We start from the raw sequence: 15,001 nt of genomic DNA, 5'->3' as shown, positions 1-15,001 counted from the left end.
CTCACCCCCTCTATTGTCTTCTTCTGAAGTCATTTGTTTTGTTCTAAAGATTTCAGCTTTTGTATTAAAAAGTATTTTTAAGTAAAAAGGAAGAGGGGATGCCACCTACTTAGTTGCCAGAAGCATGTGTGTGTGTTCAGTGCACCTTAGGAGCTAGTGCAAGTGTGTGCTTTGTCAATAAAGAATTAAATTACCCCCCCCCAAAAAAGTATTTTTAAGTGTTTAAATTAAACTTTCATTTGTGCCTCACTTTTCTTTCATTGAATTTCTGTTTAGTTAGAAAAAAACAAAAGGTTGTCCCTATTAGAGGTGCACAACTTTTCTCTTTCATCCTTCACTGAAAAAAGCCCCCCAATTCTACGGTTGCTTATTGACAGGCCCAGCACTCCTCTATTTGCGCTGGGAGTGGAATATATTTCAACATTGGCATAACAGCTATCATTTTATGGCTCCTCAGTTGGCATATTTCTAGCCAAGGCATGCACCCTTAATGGTAAAAATGATAATAATGGAGGTTTCTTCAAGGCATAAGAACATTTTGCTGTCTACCCCAGGCATCAAGGAACAACTTTTTACACTACTCAAGGAAATAAGTCACCTAACACAAAATGGCTGCCATCTCCTAAAGAACAGAAAAAGAAGAGACAGGAATATAAATTGAAGACATAATCATGATTTTTCCATATTATCATTAGTAATAGTAACGATAACACTAATTGTGCATCTGTACTGTGCTTGGGAGCAATCCTTCCCCCAAAAAACCTGCTCCCAAATAAGAACAAGTGGCAGATTCCATGTTCCCACTGTGGTCCGCAGACTTCCCAGCCAAAGTCCCCCACCCAAAGTGGGCAGGGTTCGACTTCACAGCCAATGAGAAGGGAAACGGGGTAGGCATTACACCGGCTCACCAATACGTTAAACTCTTTAAAATATGCCCAAATCGGTCTCAGTTAACAAAAAAGGCAAATAGATGTGTTTGTTTCCCCCCAAATCCCATCTCTTCGTCGTTTTAACTTTGCAGTTCTGAACTGTGGCTGCATCCCACCTGGTTTCGACGTGCACAAAGACAAGGGGAAATAATTTTTTGACAAGTGTCTAAATTTGATTCCCTTTTGAACTCGAACCTCCTGACATAGAGAGGTCCTGAGAGCGCGTCCCCACGTGCCTGTTGCAGTCGCGGAGTCAAGAACACCACGCACGTGTGAACGCCGCCAGTTAGGCATCATCGTAGATTTCGTCCACGAACTGGCTGGGGTAGAGACCCTGTGCAATCCTTACGATTGGGTGCCTGTCTTGGATAACAAAAGGAACAAAGATCCGAGGAAGGGGCCTTGTTGCCGGGGGAGGGAGGAAGGGCAGAGCGGGTTAATTTGGAAAAAAAAATAAAATCCAGCCTTCCACGCTGCGGGGACAAGCGAGGGACCGGCGGCCCTTCCCCGCCACCGCCAGTCCGCTGCTCGGCCGCTACTGGTCCCAGCGGGCGCCTGCAGAAGCCGAGCGCGCAGCGAGCCATCCGCGTTCGCTTTCCTTCCCCTCGCGAGCGACACACGTGGCTGCCAACTCCGGCCTCATTTGCATACGGAAACGCTTAACTCTTTCCGCTCCGGAAGGGCGAGGAGCGCCGCTGGAAAAGGAAATGTTAACACCACAAGCACGGGGTTTTCTCCCTTTTCCTCTTCTTCTTCCGCCTCCTCCCAACGCGTAAATTCTTTACCTCTTTAAGAACTTTTTTTTTTTTAGATGATCCTGGGATTCCAGTGTCCTCACGGAAATTCCTGGAAAGCTTCGAGATCGCCTCGGGATCGTTTCCTAACTCATTTCAACACCCCCCCCCCAAATTTTAAAAAAGGGAGCTGCTTTGGAACACCCAAAACCCTGTGGGCCGGCGAGACTTCCTGCGGTTTATAATGAATCACAAGCCGCCAGCACTGAACGAATGCCTCCGCCCTTTTAAATCCAAAATAGATTCCTGACCTATTAAATGGGTTCTTCTTTCCCCAGCCCAAATCACTTCCAGGAAAGGACTTCTCCCCAAGGAGGTGCCGGGGGAGTTCAACAGAATCAAGCCCGCTGCTTCCATCCTGGAGGTCGGCTCCATCCGCTGCCCTGCTTCCTCCAAGTTAACCTACAACCGACCTAATGCCCAACCGACTTCCCCACCACCACCCGGGTTACAATCGGTTACTCCAAAATTCAGCGCAGCAGCAGGAGTGGCTAGTGCAAGGCAGATCCTGGTGTCTAAAATGGTTCGCTCGGTATTCCTGGTTCGCAGTTTAGGACTTGGTCCTCACTTCCTCAACAGCCCGGATTAAAGAAATCCAGCGGACACTTTAGAGACAGGTCGAGAGGAGAGTTTGTTTGTGCGGCCCCTTTGGATGTAATAATATCCCCTTAAAGAGCCAGGCGCCAGTTTGCTGACGCTGTGTATGTACAGTATATGCGTGAGTGAGAGAACGATTGGTAACTGCAATTCTCCTGGCTGATTTTAGATGTCCGTGTAATGTATTCCTGGCACGATCAGATGGCAGGGCATTTCGTTCTTGGGACCTTGGGATTTTAGTTGTGAGCTTTCCGTTTTCCTGTCTATTTCCACATACAGGTGAGAAGTGGCAGAATGGAGTTCGTGGCTTCAGGCAGAGATATCCCCGCCTGCCCAGGAAACTGCTTTATTGGTGACACGAGGGGGGGGGGCAATGGGGACGAAAGGAAAACGCGCTGGATCCTAAACTCTTCCCCCGCAGGCTAACAAAGAATGCCAGAAATGGAGGCAGCCAACTGCCCTTTGGGCATAAAAGCGGTATACAAATTAATAATAATATCATCTTGCTGTAGATGCCGCAGCTGCTATTTCACAACCCCTCTGCTTAAGCTATTATTGTCAGGTGATCCTGAGCCAGGAGAGCATCTGCATCTTTCAGAGGGTCAGAGGATGAAGTACTGGCCCAAGTTTTCCTGTCACTGCAGTGCTTTGTGGCAGGAGAAGCTGCAACTGGAGAAATTCTCCCTTCTAGCCAACTCTTAAAGACCCTTAAGGCGTCAGTACTTGGCAAACCCTATTCCAGACGATCATCTCTTTTCCGGTGTGTGTTTATCGCAGCTTTTAAAATACACAACCCCCTGAACTTTTCCATGGTTGTTATTCACTGTCTCCAGGTTGTTTAATCCTCTTTCCCCTCTTCTGCGCGGTTCTATCGGCTTCTCTCTTCGGGCCACCCGCAGGCTGCTTCTGCCAGCTTCAGGGTCGCTGTGTTTTATTGCGTCATGTCGTGTGTCGTTATGACACAATGCCAGCGTCCGGTGGGGCTTCGATTGGAAGCGGATGGGAGAAGCGGGGAAGTCATTCGTCCGTTTCTCTCCGAACTATTCCCTATTGCCTGCCCAATGAAAACTCATTCCAGGTGGGATAAACGGAGTGGAATGAAGTTTTTGGGAAAGAAGCAAGGTAGGGAATTTGGGCTCTAACGAGGTAAACGCTGCAAAATCGGGGGACAATCCGTTTGTTTAGAGTCTGTCTCTGTCCCTCATTCGGTTTTGCTCTGGAGATTCTGCAACGCGGGATTTGAGCGTGGGTGCTTTGCGCATTCTCTCTGCTACAATCCTTACACCGAGTCAATTGGTTTCTTTCTTTCCCAATCTCTCTCTCTCCGCTGTGTCTTTGGTTTCAGGCTGAGACAGCAATGTTCCACTTGGTCAAACAGCTTCTTTCCTTCTTCTACCTATTTGACAGCCTTTGACTTACCCTTTTCAAATAGGGTAAAATCACTTCAGCAGCAGAACCGAGGATCCTAAAATGATCCAGACCAGCAGCAGACCTACCGAATTATGTCCTACTTTTTAAAGAGCTCGCACACCCAGCTTTTAAAATGGCGCGTAATCCAATAATGTATTGCGAAGAACTCTTGATCCGGATCAACCATTTAAAACATCCTAACAACAATTTAGTGTTCACAGGTATAAAGTGTTGTAAGAGGTCTGGTTTCTCCCACTTGGTAGTATGTGTAATAGTAATTGGATAGCATTGGTATGTTGGATAGTATGTGGAAAAGGAAAAGTCTAATCCTCGATCAGTACAGAAACAAGAGGCGAAAGCTCTTCTGAATTAGTGCAAAGTAGCAGAATAGGATCTTGCAGGTCCCTATGAATGCAGTATCCGCCCCCGCCCCCATAGGATCAACTGTAGCGCATAGATTGGGGACTAGCGATTGCATTTTTTGTATTGTCCAAATGCAGAAAATGCAAACTTCCCCCCATTCCCCCTCCATTTCCTGATCCGCGGATCGGGCTCCTCGCCTCCAGGGCAGTTCGCAGAATCCGCTCGGTTGAAGCGGCGCTAAATTTCCCGCAGACATCAGTAGGGGGCGCGCTGGCGGGCAACTGAGAGAAGATGAGATTGCTCACTTGCTGCTTAAAAAAAACACACCAGCTAACAGCACGTGGAAAATATAGGGAGAGGAAGGGGGCGTGGTAAGAAGAAGGCTTGATGTACAGTTCTAAGGGCCCGCCTTCCTCTGGTGTTTTTTTTTTTTTAAGGAAAGGTTATTGCTAGTTAATTAATAAAAAAACGATCTGGGTCGACCATCTTTCCACGGTGTGCTGAATAGCCCGGCTACCTGGCTGCTTACGCATCCTCCCCTGCCTGTGTCATCCGAAGGACCTGTTTGGCCAAAGCAGATTTGGGAGATCGTAGAAAGCCAGGCATCCCCTTCCCCTCCCTCCCCTACTCGTTTAGCGCCAGCGCGTCCCCGGTGCTCCGGTTTCCAGCAACATCTCGCGCAATTGGCTGCGAGAGAAGGACGATTCCATCAGTGTGGTAAATGCTCCCCTTTGCTGAGATTAATCCGCTTCTTCTCAGACCCGATGAGCTCCCAGAACCTCGACCGTGTGTGGACAGAGGTCTTGGCGCTTTTCTGCCGTAACATCGCTTAGCCCACGCCGAGCCCCATTAAAGGGGGAGCAGCAAAAGATCTCTGCTGGAATTATAGCCGGGGGGCTGTATATATATAAAAGCCAGCTGATTAAATCGACTGTTCCCGAAAAAAGAAAGCCACCAACTCATCGCGCCACAATAAATCAGGTACTCCCCTAGGGCGCACGACACTCCGGGGGAAATGGGTCGATCGCCTTCTCATGAAACCGCCCCCCCCCAAAAAAACTGGGCAACTTTGCGCACGTGTGTGAGCTCCGGTTAGGCGGGGAACTGTCCAGCCTCTGGTAAACTCTCCCGGTGGAAGCCACGATCGCACCAATCGGGCTGGGCTCTAGTTTCCGAAAAAGGTGCCCTCTCTCTCCCGCCCACCTTGTGGGGCGACTGACAAGGGGGATTCGCCCCTTTCCCATACACTTGGGGAATATAATCTTGTGCCCATCCACTGAAGTTTTTTCGGGATCTGGGCAGCAGGTCTGTCTCTGTTGCGAGACTGCTTCTCCGTCCGTCTGTCTCTGTGTGTGTCCACATCTTCTGAAGTTCTCCACTTCTCATCTTCCACGTCGTCCCGATTCCATCAAGAGCTGGCCAGCTCCCATCGCCTCCCCCGTTTATACTATGCCACCTCTCCTAGACGGTTCCCTCTCTTGCGGGGACGAGGGTTGCATGCTGCAGAGCTTCCCCAAAGTCTCCCACTGGGGTTCAGAGCAGAGGGCTCGCAGCTTTCGGGGGTGCCCTGCACTTTCTCCGCCCCCACAGATCCTCCCGCTCACCTGCCACTCCAGCGAAGGTTTCCATTGCCTTTTTTATTGTTCAACTTCTGCCCTTATGCGCGCTGCATAAAGAGACAGGAGGTTCCTAAACCTTTAGTTGAAGCCTTAGGTGACCACCTCGAAAAGGGCAGTTTTTATATTATTTTTGACTGGGAACCAAGATCAGAATTGAAATCCGACAAACCGGGAGAAGCCATTCCTTCTCCAAGGAGAAGCTACTTTTCTGTCGCAAGACTAGGCTGCCCGACGGCCGGAGTGGACCTGCTCGTCTTATTTGACGTTTGACGTGGCTGAAACCTCGCCCACCCACCACCGCGTTGCCCCCGGTTGCCCTTCTCTCCCATATATAGACTCTGCCAGGTCCCCTTTAATCTAAAGCTTGTTCCGTCGTGTTAAAAAATGTCATTCCCCCACCCCCACCCCATTGCAGAACAAACCCCACAGCAAATAAATGGAGAACTTTGCGGATCAGCCCCTATGCTTCTGACGCTACGAAGCCGTCAGGAAAATCAAAAAGGTTTTTTTTTGGCGGGGGGGTTGCTACTTTGCAACTCCTCAGTCCTCCGGTTTGGTCCCCGAAAATGGTTCCTTCCCAGCATAAGACTTTGCCAAAGGGCACAGTTGCCCCTGCAGTGCTGCTATCCAGAGAGACTGAATACCACCCTAAAGACTTTTTTTTTTTTACACGGGCGGATTTCGAAATTTTAGGTGGGGGGGGCTGACTAGGGTAGATTGCTGAGCAATGGAGCAACCGACCCTCTCCCCCTTACTCTCACACACCGCCTGCATGCAAGGGGGGGATTAAATCGAAACCCCTTCTCCCCCGCCTCCCTAACATTCTCTCCGTTTCCCCTCCCCCGCTTTTCCCGCCCCTCGACGGCGCCGAGCCAATCCCCGGGCCGCTTTTCTCTTTGACAGGCAGCGAGCTCCCCGCCCCCCCGTGACGTCCCTGCGATGATTTGCATGAGTTGCGCTGCTGCAAGAGGCTGGAGCTCAGTTGTCTGGGAAGGCGAAGCGAGCGGAGAGAGCCGGAGAGCGCTGTCTGACTGCAAGACACCCCAGCCCTAGGGTTTCCCCCCGCCCGATCTCACGCTCCCCTCCTCCACCCACCCAGCCCCCCCGCACCCAAAATGGAGCTGCCGACGGTGGGCGAGCATGTCTTTGCGGTGGAAAGCATCGAAAAGAAGCGTATCCGGAAGGTGAGCGAGCGACAGTCCTTGCAGCTCCAGGGTGGAGGGCGGAGAGGGGAGGGCTGCTGGTCTGCAGACTGCGTGGTGGGGGGATCTTTCAGGAGACTGACGTCTTTTATTCCTCCCCCCTCCCCTTATTTTATTCGCAGGGCCGAGTGGAGTATCTGGTCAAATGGAGAGGATGGTCCTCCAAGTAAGTCCTGGGGAAGGGCGACGGGGGAACCTTCGAGCGGGCTGCAGAGTCTGCTGGATTGCCTGCCTGCTAACGCACTCCGCTTGCATGCTCCAGCAATCCGGAAAATGCCTCGGTTGTTTTTTTTTAACGCATGCATAAAAATGAGGGGGGAAGTGCAAGCAATTTGGGGGGGGCAGCCTAGAGAAACGAGGCAAAGCGGTGCAGAGCCAGCAGCTTCAGAGAGAGAGAAGGCAAAGGCGGCGACTGATGTTCAGCAGTTGCAGAAAATGGCTCCTTTGGAAAGCAGGCTCCATATTGCAGAACCGAGCAGACCCGAGATCGAGAAGGGAGGGCGAGAGAAGGAGAAGGGGGAGGACCCCCACAAACAAATAAATAATACATTGAATAGGATCCGATTTAAATCCTCGAATCTGGCCCGAGAGGGAGAGAGACCCGGGGGAAAGCGGCCAGTCACTGTCACCAGGGTGCTGCCTTACTGGCTGGGAGGGGACTGCGATTGAACTTGACCGTCCCTCGGTCCGTGCTGCTACTTCTGCTGGATCAGAGGAGACGTGCGGGAGCTGGGAAGCTCCGTGGGGGTCTGGATGACAGAGCCTGCGAGGAGGGGGCGGGAAAGGCGCTGGAACTGGGTAGGATGCCGAGACGGCGGAGGGGGCAGATTTGGAAAGGGGGGTGGGCTTTTGGCCCGCCGCCGCATGCATGGCATTCCTCCGGAATAATAACCGCGCTAAATAAACAAGATTCTCTGCTCCGCCCGCCCAGTCTACAGCCCCTCCGCCCATCCCCCAGTTCCCTGTAGCGGCTGGAGTCCTGAATGCGCACTTTGAAATCTGTCTTGGGAAGCCGGAGGGGGGCGGCGGCGGCTAACTTGGCCAGTCTCTAAAATGGCCCCTTAACATGCAACTTGGTGTGTGTGTGTGTTGTTTTAAGAGCTCCCATCGAGAACTACAAATGTGAATTATTGTACTATATAGCTAAGTGGTGTGCATTTAAAATAAATAAATAAATAACCTCCTTTCATTTCCTTTGCAAGGTATAACACGTGGGAGCCGGAGGAAAACATCCTGGATCCCAGGCTCTTAATCGCCTTTCAGAACAGGTGAGAGCTTATGGAGCAAAGGGTGATGTCTGTTTTTCTGCCCGTCTGTCTGTGTCAGGAGCTGTACACCCAGATCCATTTTCGGTGGACGAGCGGGGAGCCTAGAAACAGCCACTGCTTTTGCGCGGGAGGTGGGTAGTCCCGGGGTGGGCCGCGGAGTGCCGAGGACCTTTCCTTTGCTGCTGCTGCAGTAGCACAGGTCGCAGGGAGCGTGGCAGCCTTGTGCAAGCGGCGCTGCGCGTGACGGAACTCCGCTTTAACCCCTTCGCCGCTGCAGCGCAGGGACTTCCTTTCCGGACGACGCTCGAGTTGCCTAGCCTCGGTCGTTGCAAGGTGGTGCTGCTGGCACGTGACGGAAGGGAGAGGCGGCGGGTGTGCGCGCTGCTTGCCAGCTCGGCCGCTTTTGCGCTTGGCATTTTCTGAGAGCCTGCCTGGGGAGAATCGCTGCTGCGGAAACCTCTCGCAGAGAGCCCCTCCCTCGTCGTGTGTGTGGCTTGTGTGGCTGCAAAATGCAGCTCTCGTCGAGCCCTGGCTGCCTCAGCGGGAGATTGGGTCGATCCCAGTGCATACGGCGCTGCTGCTGCTGCTGCTGCTGCCATAGGCTTGGCTTTTTGCGTGCGACTCGTTTCCCTTAGGATTTTGGCGCAAACCGAAGTGTAAACTTGGGGAATAGGAGGCGACGTCTTGCACTTGCATTCCCCCCCCTCACACCACAGTCACCACTCGGTGCATCTGCCAAGCTGCCCTAAGCTTGAGGACTCTGGGCCTTGCAGGATATGGGGGGCGGCGGAGAAAGAGAGGTTGCTTCTCCAGGTGTCTGAACTGCACACCTTGGAAAGGGCGCTAGTTGCAGGCTTTGCGTTGCCCCTGCTCCGCTACGGCCAGCCCCTGGTGGGGGCGGCACCTCCTCGGGCTCCGCCCCCTCCCTTTCCCGCGTTCGATCGATAATTTGGTTACTTCGCGGTTCAGGCGCCTGGAGCACGTTCTCCCCTCCCTCTTCAGCCCATGAGTGGCCTCCGAGGCAGCGGTGGGGGGAAGGGGCGCATTATGTGAATCCTAATGAGGTGATTAGCATCCAGGGCAGTTCCTGCTTTCCTGCCGCGTTGTGTTTGTTTGGTTTCGTGACTCCCATCTCCTCTGCAGGCAGCGCGTGGGATGGGTGGGACGTTGGCTGCTGGTTACCCAAACACCTCCAGCGTGGGGGAAATAAGTGCAAAGAGGGTGGGGACTTGCCTGGACTTCCCCCTGGGATGTGCTTTGTTTAGGATTTGCTGTCAGCACCCACATGTTTTTGCCATTACACAAGATCTCCCTTAACTGCCAGTGCACATTTGCACCCTGCTACACTCTTCTTGCAGATTGCTAATTTTATGGGTGGTTTCTTAAGATAAGCAAAAAGGGACCCAGTAAAGAATGTCTCCTGTGGCAGGGAGGGGAGTGTGAGCAGAAACAAAAGCTTAAAAGTCAGCAGTCATTGTTTCCACCCAGGTTCTCCTAACCATGTTTATTCAGAAGTAAGCCCCTTCCCCATGGTTTTCAGTGAGTTTTTATGACCTAGCTATAAGCAAAACCTTAGGTGTGTTTCGTTGGAAATAAACTCAGCTTAGAGTGTGATTTTACTTTTCTTGGAATAAGCCCCATCAAGCTAGAGGAAACCTACTTTTGAATAGACATTGATAGGATTGGACTGTCGTCTACATAGGACTTTGTTGTTGTTTAGTCGTTTAGTCGTGTCCGACTCTTCGTGACCCCATGGACCAGAGCACGCCAGGCACTTCTGTCTTCCACTGCCTCCCGCAGTTTGGTCAGACTCATGTTTGTAGCTTCGAAGACACTATCCAACCATCTCGTCCTCTGTCGTCCCCTTCTCCTTGTGCCCTCCATCTTTCCCAACATCAGGGTCTTTTCCAGGGAGTCTTCTCTTCTACATAGGACTTGCTTTCCCCAAAATGTTCTTAGAATTGCATCATCTGTATTTGTTTTGACATTTTAAAATTAAAACTTCTACCAAAATGGTGGGTTAGTTGGCAAACCAAGATAAAGCAGCCTCGGAAAAGATATGTTTCAGCCCCGTTTAAAGTGCTAAAATGGCCCCCTGAGAGACTTGGCCATAGTAATTCAATGACTTGTTTTGTTGCAAAATATCAGATTGGCTGGTTTGAAAGCTATTGCATTTCTCTGCCTTTTTGCACGGTTGCGGAAAATGCTGGTCTCCATGAGAACTAGATTTTTATTTATTTACTTGTCTGTGAATTTGTAGATCTTGATAATTTCCTGGGGATAGAGATGCAGGGCATTTTCATGTATTGCACTAACTGCAATCCTATACATGTAAATTCAAGAGTAAATCCGACTGAATTCGGTGGAGCTCATTCCCTGGAAAGTGTGCAGGGTTGCATACTAATTTGGAGGGAGTGTTTCTTATGCCCATATTGGGTTACTCTGTGTATTCTGGGTTATTGTTTTTTAACTTGTTCTTCCACTTGTTACCCTGCCTTAGCATTTACATGTGCAAAGCATGAAAGGTGTTTTTATCGGTGCTGTGTGAAATTTTCTCCCACCCTTTGCTTATCTGTGCATTTCGTCCCTCTCCGCTGGAATAACTGATACCCTGTAGGGGCTCGAGGCAGCAGTGCTTGCTGGCTTGTGTTAATTTCCGTGACCTTTTAGCATTTTGTCTTGTTGCCTTTACTGCTGTAGTCTCCTGCTGCTGCTGCTGCTCTGCAGTAAAAATGCTGCCTAGCTCTGTGATTCCTTACTTAGAAGTCCCACTGTGTGGCTTACTCCCAAGTAAGAGTGTTTAGGATTGCAGCCTTAATCTTGTGTTCAGGGTTAACCTGCATGGTAAAGGACATTTTTCTCTCCCTTGTCCTCTTTGGTGTGTTGTTGGAAGAGAGGTTTCCTAATTGCATCGCTATTGATTTTTATATCTCTTCAGGGAGAGGCAGGAGCAACTTATGGGGTACCGCAAACGAGGACCAAAACCAAAGCCATTGGTGGTTCAGGTAAATCCAATCAGTTCCTCTGCTTTCTACTCTCCTAACTTTCAAAGTGAGATAAGACAGTAACAGTAGATCTAGCCAAATCCTGAAATGGGAATCTTGCTGAGCAAGCTGATTTTTTAAAAAGGCTTTCTGAACGCCTGTTCTGTTTTTGTTTAATTAATAAATATCCACTTCCTTGTCTGGTGCCTTTCCCAGGGGAAGAGAATTGCATCTTGGTTTCATCATGCTCTGGGAGACAGCGTGTTTGTACACACACACACACACACACACACACACACACACACATGCCTTGTTAACTGTAAATAACAGGGGAAGCCCTGGCCATCATGTGACTTCATAGGTCCTTTTGCCAGCATGTGTAGAATATATTCTGAGAAGGCCCAGCAAATGTGGTCTCTGTCGTGGGTGACCATGACTGAGCCCTCTGTGTCCCGCAAAAGAGATTTATTGGTGGAGTCTTCGAATCAGCAGAAGGAGAATTCTTAGGTCTTCTCTTCCACCTTGCATTCTGTGTTTCGTAGCCCAGTTGGCTGTGAAATACACTTCCTGCTTCACTTGCGGAGACCTACAATGCAAGATGCCTGTGCCTTGCCAGGGAGTATGTAACAGGAGCCAAGGAGTGCTGTTCACAGCAGCTTTGTCCCTGCCCCAGCCTGTCCCGATTTCCACATATGTTTCTTAGACATCCTTTCCCCCTTGTGCTCCAAAGGACCATTGACTAAAAGAATGTCGCCTCTAATTTCACCTTTATCTCAGCCAGTTAGGGGAAAGGTGGGATGAGGTTGTTGGACTAGGCATTTTAGAACAGGGTTTCCCCAAACTTGGGTCTCCAGCTGTTTTTGGACTACAACTCCCATCATCCCTAGCTAGCAGTGCCAGTGGTCAGGGATGATGGGATTTGTAGTCCAAAAAAGAGCTTGTTTAGAGCATCCTTTAAAAACTGTTGCTGTTTAAAGTTCTGGGTCTTATAGGATCTGTTTCGATATGGCTTGTAAAATGTGCTGCCCTCCTCTCTCTTTCAAAGCCCTTAATGGACTGTTTTCCCCCACCCCCACTCCTCCTCCTCCTCCTTGCAGCTGCCATCCTTTGCACGCCGTTCCAATGTCCTCACTGGCCTCCAAGACCCTGCTGTGGAGAACAGGCCCAAGCTGGACCTGGGCAGCTCTGGCAAAAGCCAGCAGCACCAGTACGAACTCAACAGCAAGAAGCACCACCAGTACCAGCCCAACGGCAAGGAGAGCAACATCAAGTCTCACGGAAAAGGGAAGTACTACTACCAGCTGAACAGCAAGAAGCACCACCACTACCAGCCTGACCCCAAGATGTACGAGCCCCATTACCAGCCCGGCAGCAAGGAGCCTCAGCAAGGGCAGGCCTGCTTGGACCACAGCAAGAGCCCCTTGATGTCCCACATGGACAAATGGTCTCATGGCTCAGCCAAGAGCCTGCTGAACCCTGTGAAGAACCTGGGGGGTGCCGAAGGGAAGAACGGCGCAGAGAAGAACCTTTCCAGCGGCACGGGACCGCCCCCACCGCCCCCTCCCCGGGACGGCGTGACCAGCAATGGGATTGGCGGCAAGATGAAGATCGTCAAGAACAAGAACAAGAACGGCCGCATTGTGATTGTCATGAGCAAGTACATGGAGAACGGCATGCAGGCCGTGAAGATCAAATCTGGAGAAGCGCCCAAGAAGCGGGTGGCTGAGGACAGGACTGCTAAGAGGGGGGCCTCCGAGGAGAGGCAGGAGTCGTGGAAAAAGCCTGGGGCGGAGAGATGGCTGGGCAGCGACCCCCAAGGGAAATCAGGGGCAGAGGCAAGTAAAATCCCTGCCGAGCATGGGACCAACTGCCAAAAGACTACAGCCCCTAGCAAAGAGCCGCCCATTCCTGAACAACAACCTCTGCAGCTCACCACCAAGCCCAACCTCGCCCCGTGGTCCCTGGACTCCAGGCCGCAGGAACAGAACTCTGCTGCCGCTGCGTCATGCGTGGGCCTGAACCTCTCGCCCAGTTGCGGTGGGTCGCGCAAGCGCTGCCTCTCCGAACCCCACAGGGACAAGGAGGGCGGCAAAAAGCGCCTCACTTCCCGGAGCATCAGCGCCCCCACTTGCCTCAGCCCTCCTGCCCCAGAGAGACCAGAGGCCCGAGCGCTTCCCGCCTCCCAGCCCGAGGTCATCCTGCTGGACTCAGACTTGGACGAGCCCATAGACTTGCGGTGCGTCAAGGTGCGGGGGGACAGTGAGCCCGGCCTGGTGCACATTAAGCCAGAGACTTTGCCGGCGCCGACCGACCCGCCGGCACCAGAGCCTCCGAAACCGGTGGAACACTTTGAGGTGGAGGAAGAAGAGGAGGAGGAGCCCGCGCAGGAGTTCAAGCCTTTCTTTGGGAATATAATAATAACGGATGTGACGGCGAACTGCCTGACTGTGACCTTTAAGGAATATGTGACAGTGTGAGGAGGCGCAGGCTTCGGCCCTCTCCCTGGGCAGCCTGACACATGACCCCCTCATCCCTCCTCCTCTAAGGTATTGTTCTGCCCGGAGAGTAACTCTGTGGTGCCACCCGCCCAAGATCAGACGTGGCCCACGACCCCTGCCACGCCCCAGAAGAAGGGAGGGTGGGGTGCGGCGATTCTCCTTCACTAGAGGGTGGTCTTCCATCTTGGTTGGTTCCTCCGGGGGGGCGGGCCATCTCCACTCTCCCTGGGCCTCGTGTACCAGGAGGTAGTCAGGGTGGCGGCTTCCCAGTTAACTTGACGGGAGAGTTACATAGTATTATATTTTAACAGTGCTAACTTGTCGAGTCGTTCTTGCTCCCGTTTGTATGTGGTGTTGCTGAAAATGTATTGTTTGAGCTGAAGGCAGCCCCCCTCCCCTCCAAGGTGGGCCACGCAATTATATTTATTTGTAGGTATTTATATAATGAAATATTAAGAAAAGACTAGATTTATGGAGTTTCCCTAGATTTGCCCTATATATATATATAATTATATTAAATACATATATTATATATATATTAAAAGCTATATCAGAATATTTTCATTTTCGTCCCTTTTTAAAAGCCACTTCTGGTTTTCGTCCCCCCGCCCCGCTACTTTTCCTTTTCATAAAACTGCAGGACCATCCCTTTTCCTCTGGTATATATTTTTTGATACTGTGTCCAACGCATTCTTGTTTTCAGTGTGGAAAAAAAAAAGTTAATAATAATAATCATTATCTAAAGCTAAACAAGCTATTATAGAAACTGCTGCTACTAGAAATGTCTAAACTATAAGCTTCCAATTATTATGAATTGCTTGAATGTAAATATTAAATGGATATGTTGAAAGTGCATTTGATGTTCTGCAGCTAGCCTAGGGTCTGGGTTGCAAAGACTAGCTGGAAAGTGGGGAGGAACGAGGGCCTGGAGACCTGATGGGCACCTGTTGCTCTTTGGGGGCTGTATGCCGAAGGAAGGAAAATTGTGTGTCATGCAGTCATTGCAAAGGATTATAAACCTTTCCAAAAACAACAGGAGGTTTTGAGTACATTTATTGCAACTTTGGTTGTCCTTGGGGGCCCTGTTATTGTGCATGCAATCTAAGCATATGTTGCTGTTTCGGGTCTCCGGTCATAATCTGCAGGGGGTACTTTGGATGCAATAGGTTCTCCATTCTTGGATTAGATGACCTCTGGAATTCTTTCTCACTCGCTAGCTGAGAGCCCACAAAGGAAGCACTTGAATGCGATGGGCAAGCTTCTGTTCTGCTTTGGTTTTCAGACAATTTCAGTTCTTAAATGGTGCGGAACAGAGCGAGGTGCCAAATGCTGTCATG

At 50.8% G+C, this 15,001-nt stretch overlaps 1 protein-coding gene across 2 annotated transcripts; it reads left to right on the top strand.

Annotated features, from left to right (window-relative positions):
- Positions 1–3,295: 3,295 nt before the first annotated feature.
- On the top strand, positions 3,296–14,697 carry CBX4 (chromobox 4). Of its 2 annotated transcripts, none has more exons than XM_083595305.1 (5): positions 3,296–3,442; positions 7,037–7,080; positions 8,117–8,182; positions 11,121–11,187; positions 12,264–14,697. In XM_083595305.1, exons 4-5 carry the CDS (start codon positions 11,140–11,142, stop codon positions 13,641–13,643), a joined length of 1,428 nt encoding a protein of 475 aa, XP_083451431.1. In that variant the 5' UTR covers positions 3,296–3,442; positions 7,037–7,080; positions 8,117–8,182; positions 11,121–11,139; the 3' UTR covers positions 13,644–14,697. The 2 variants fall into 2 exon arrangements, with proteins under 2 accessions (XP_083451431.1, XP_083451430.1); XM_083595304.1 differs by lacking the exon at positions 3,296–3,442 and adding an exon at positions 6,675–6,896.
- Positions 14,698–15,001: the final 304 nt, after the last annotated feature.

This window comes from Podarcis filfolensis (genome assembly GCF_964270895.1).
Source record: "Podarcis filfolensis genome assembly, chromosome: 2".
Taxonomy (NCBI): domain Eukaryota; kingdom Metazoa; phylum Chordata; class Lepidosauria; order Squamata; family Lacertidae; genus Podarcis; species Podarcis filfolensis.
The sequence above is the reverse complement of the archived record's forward strand: the minus strand, read 5'-3'. Positions and strand labels throughout refer to the sequence as shown.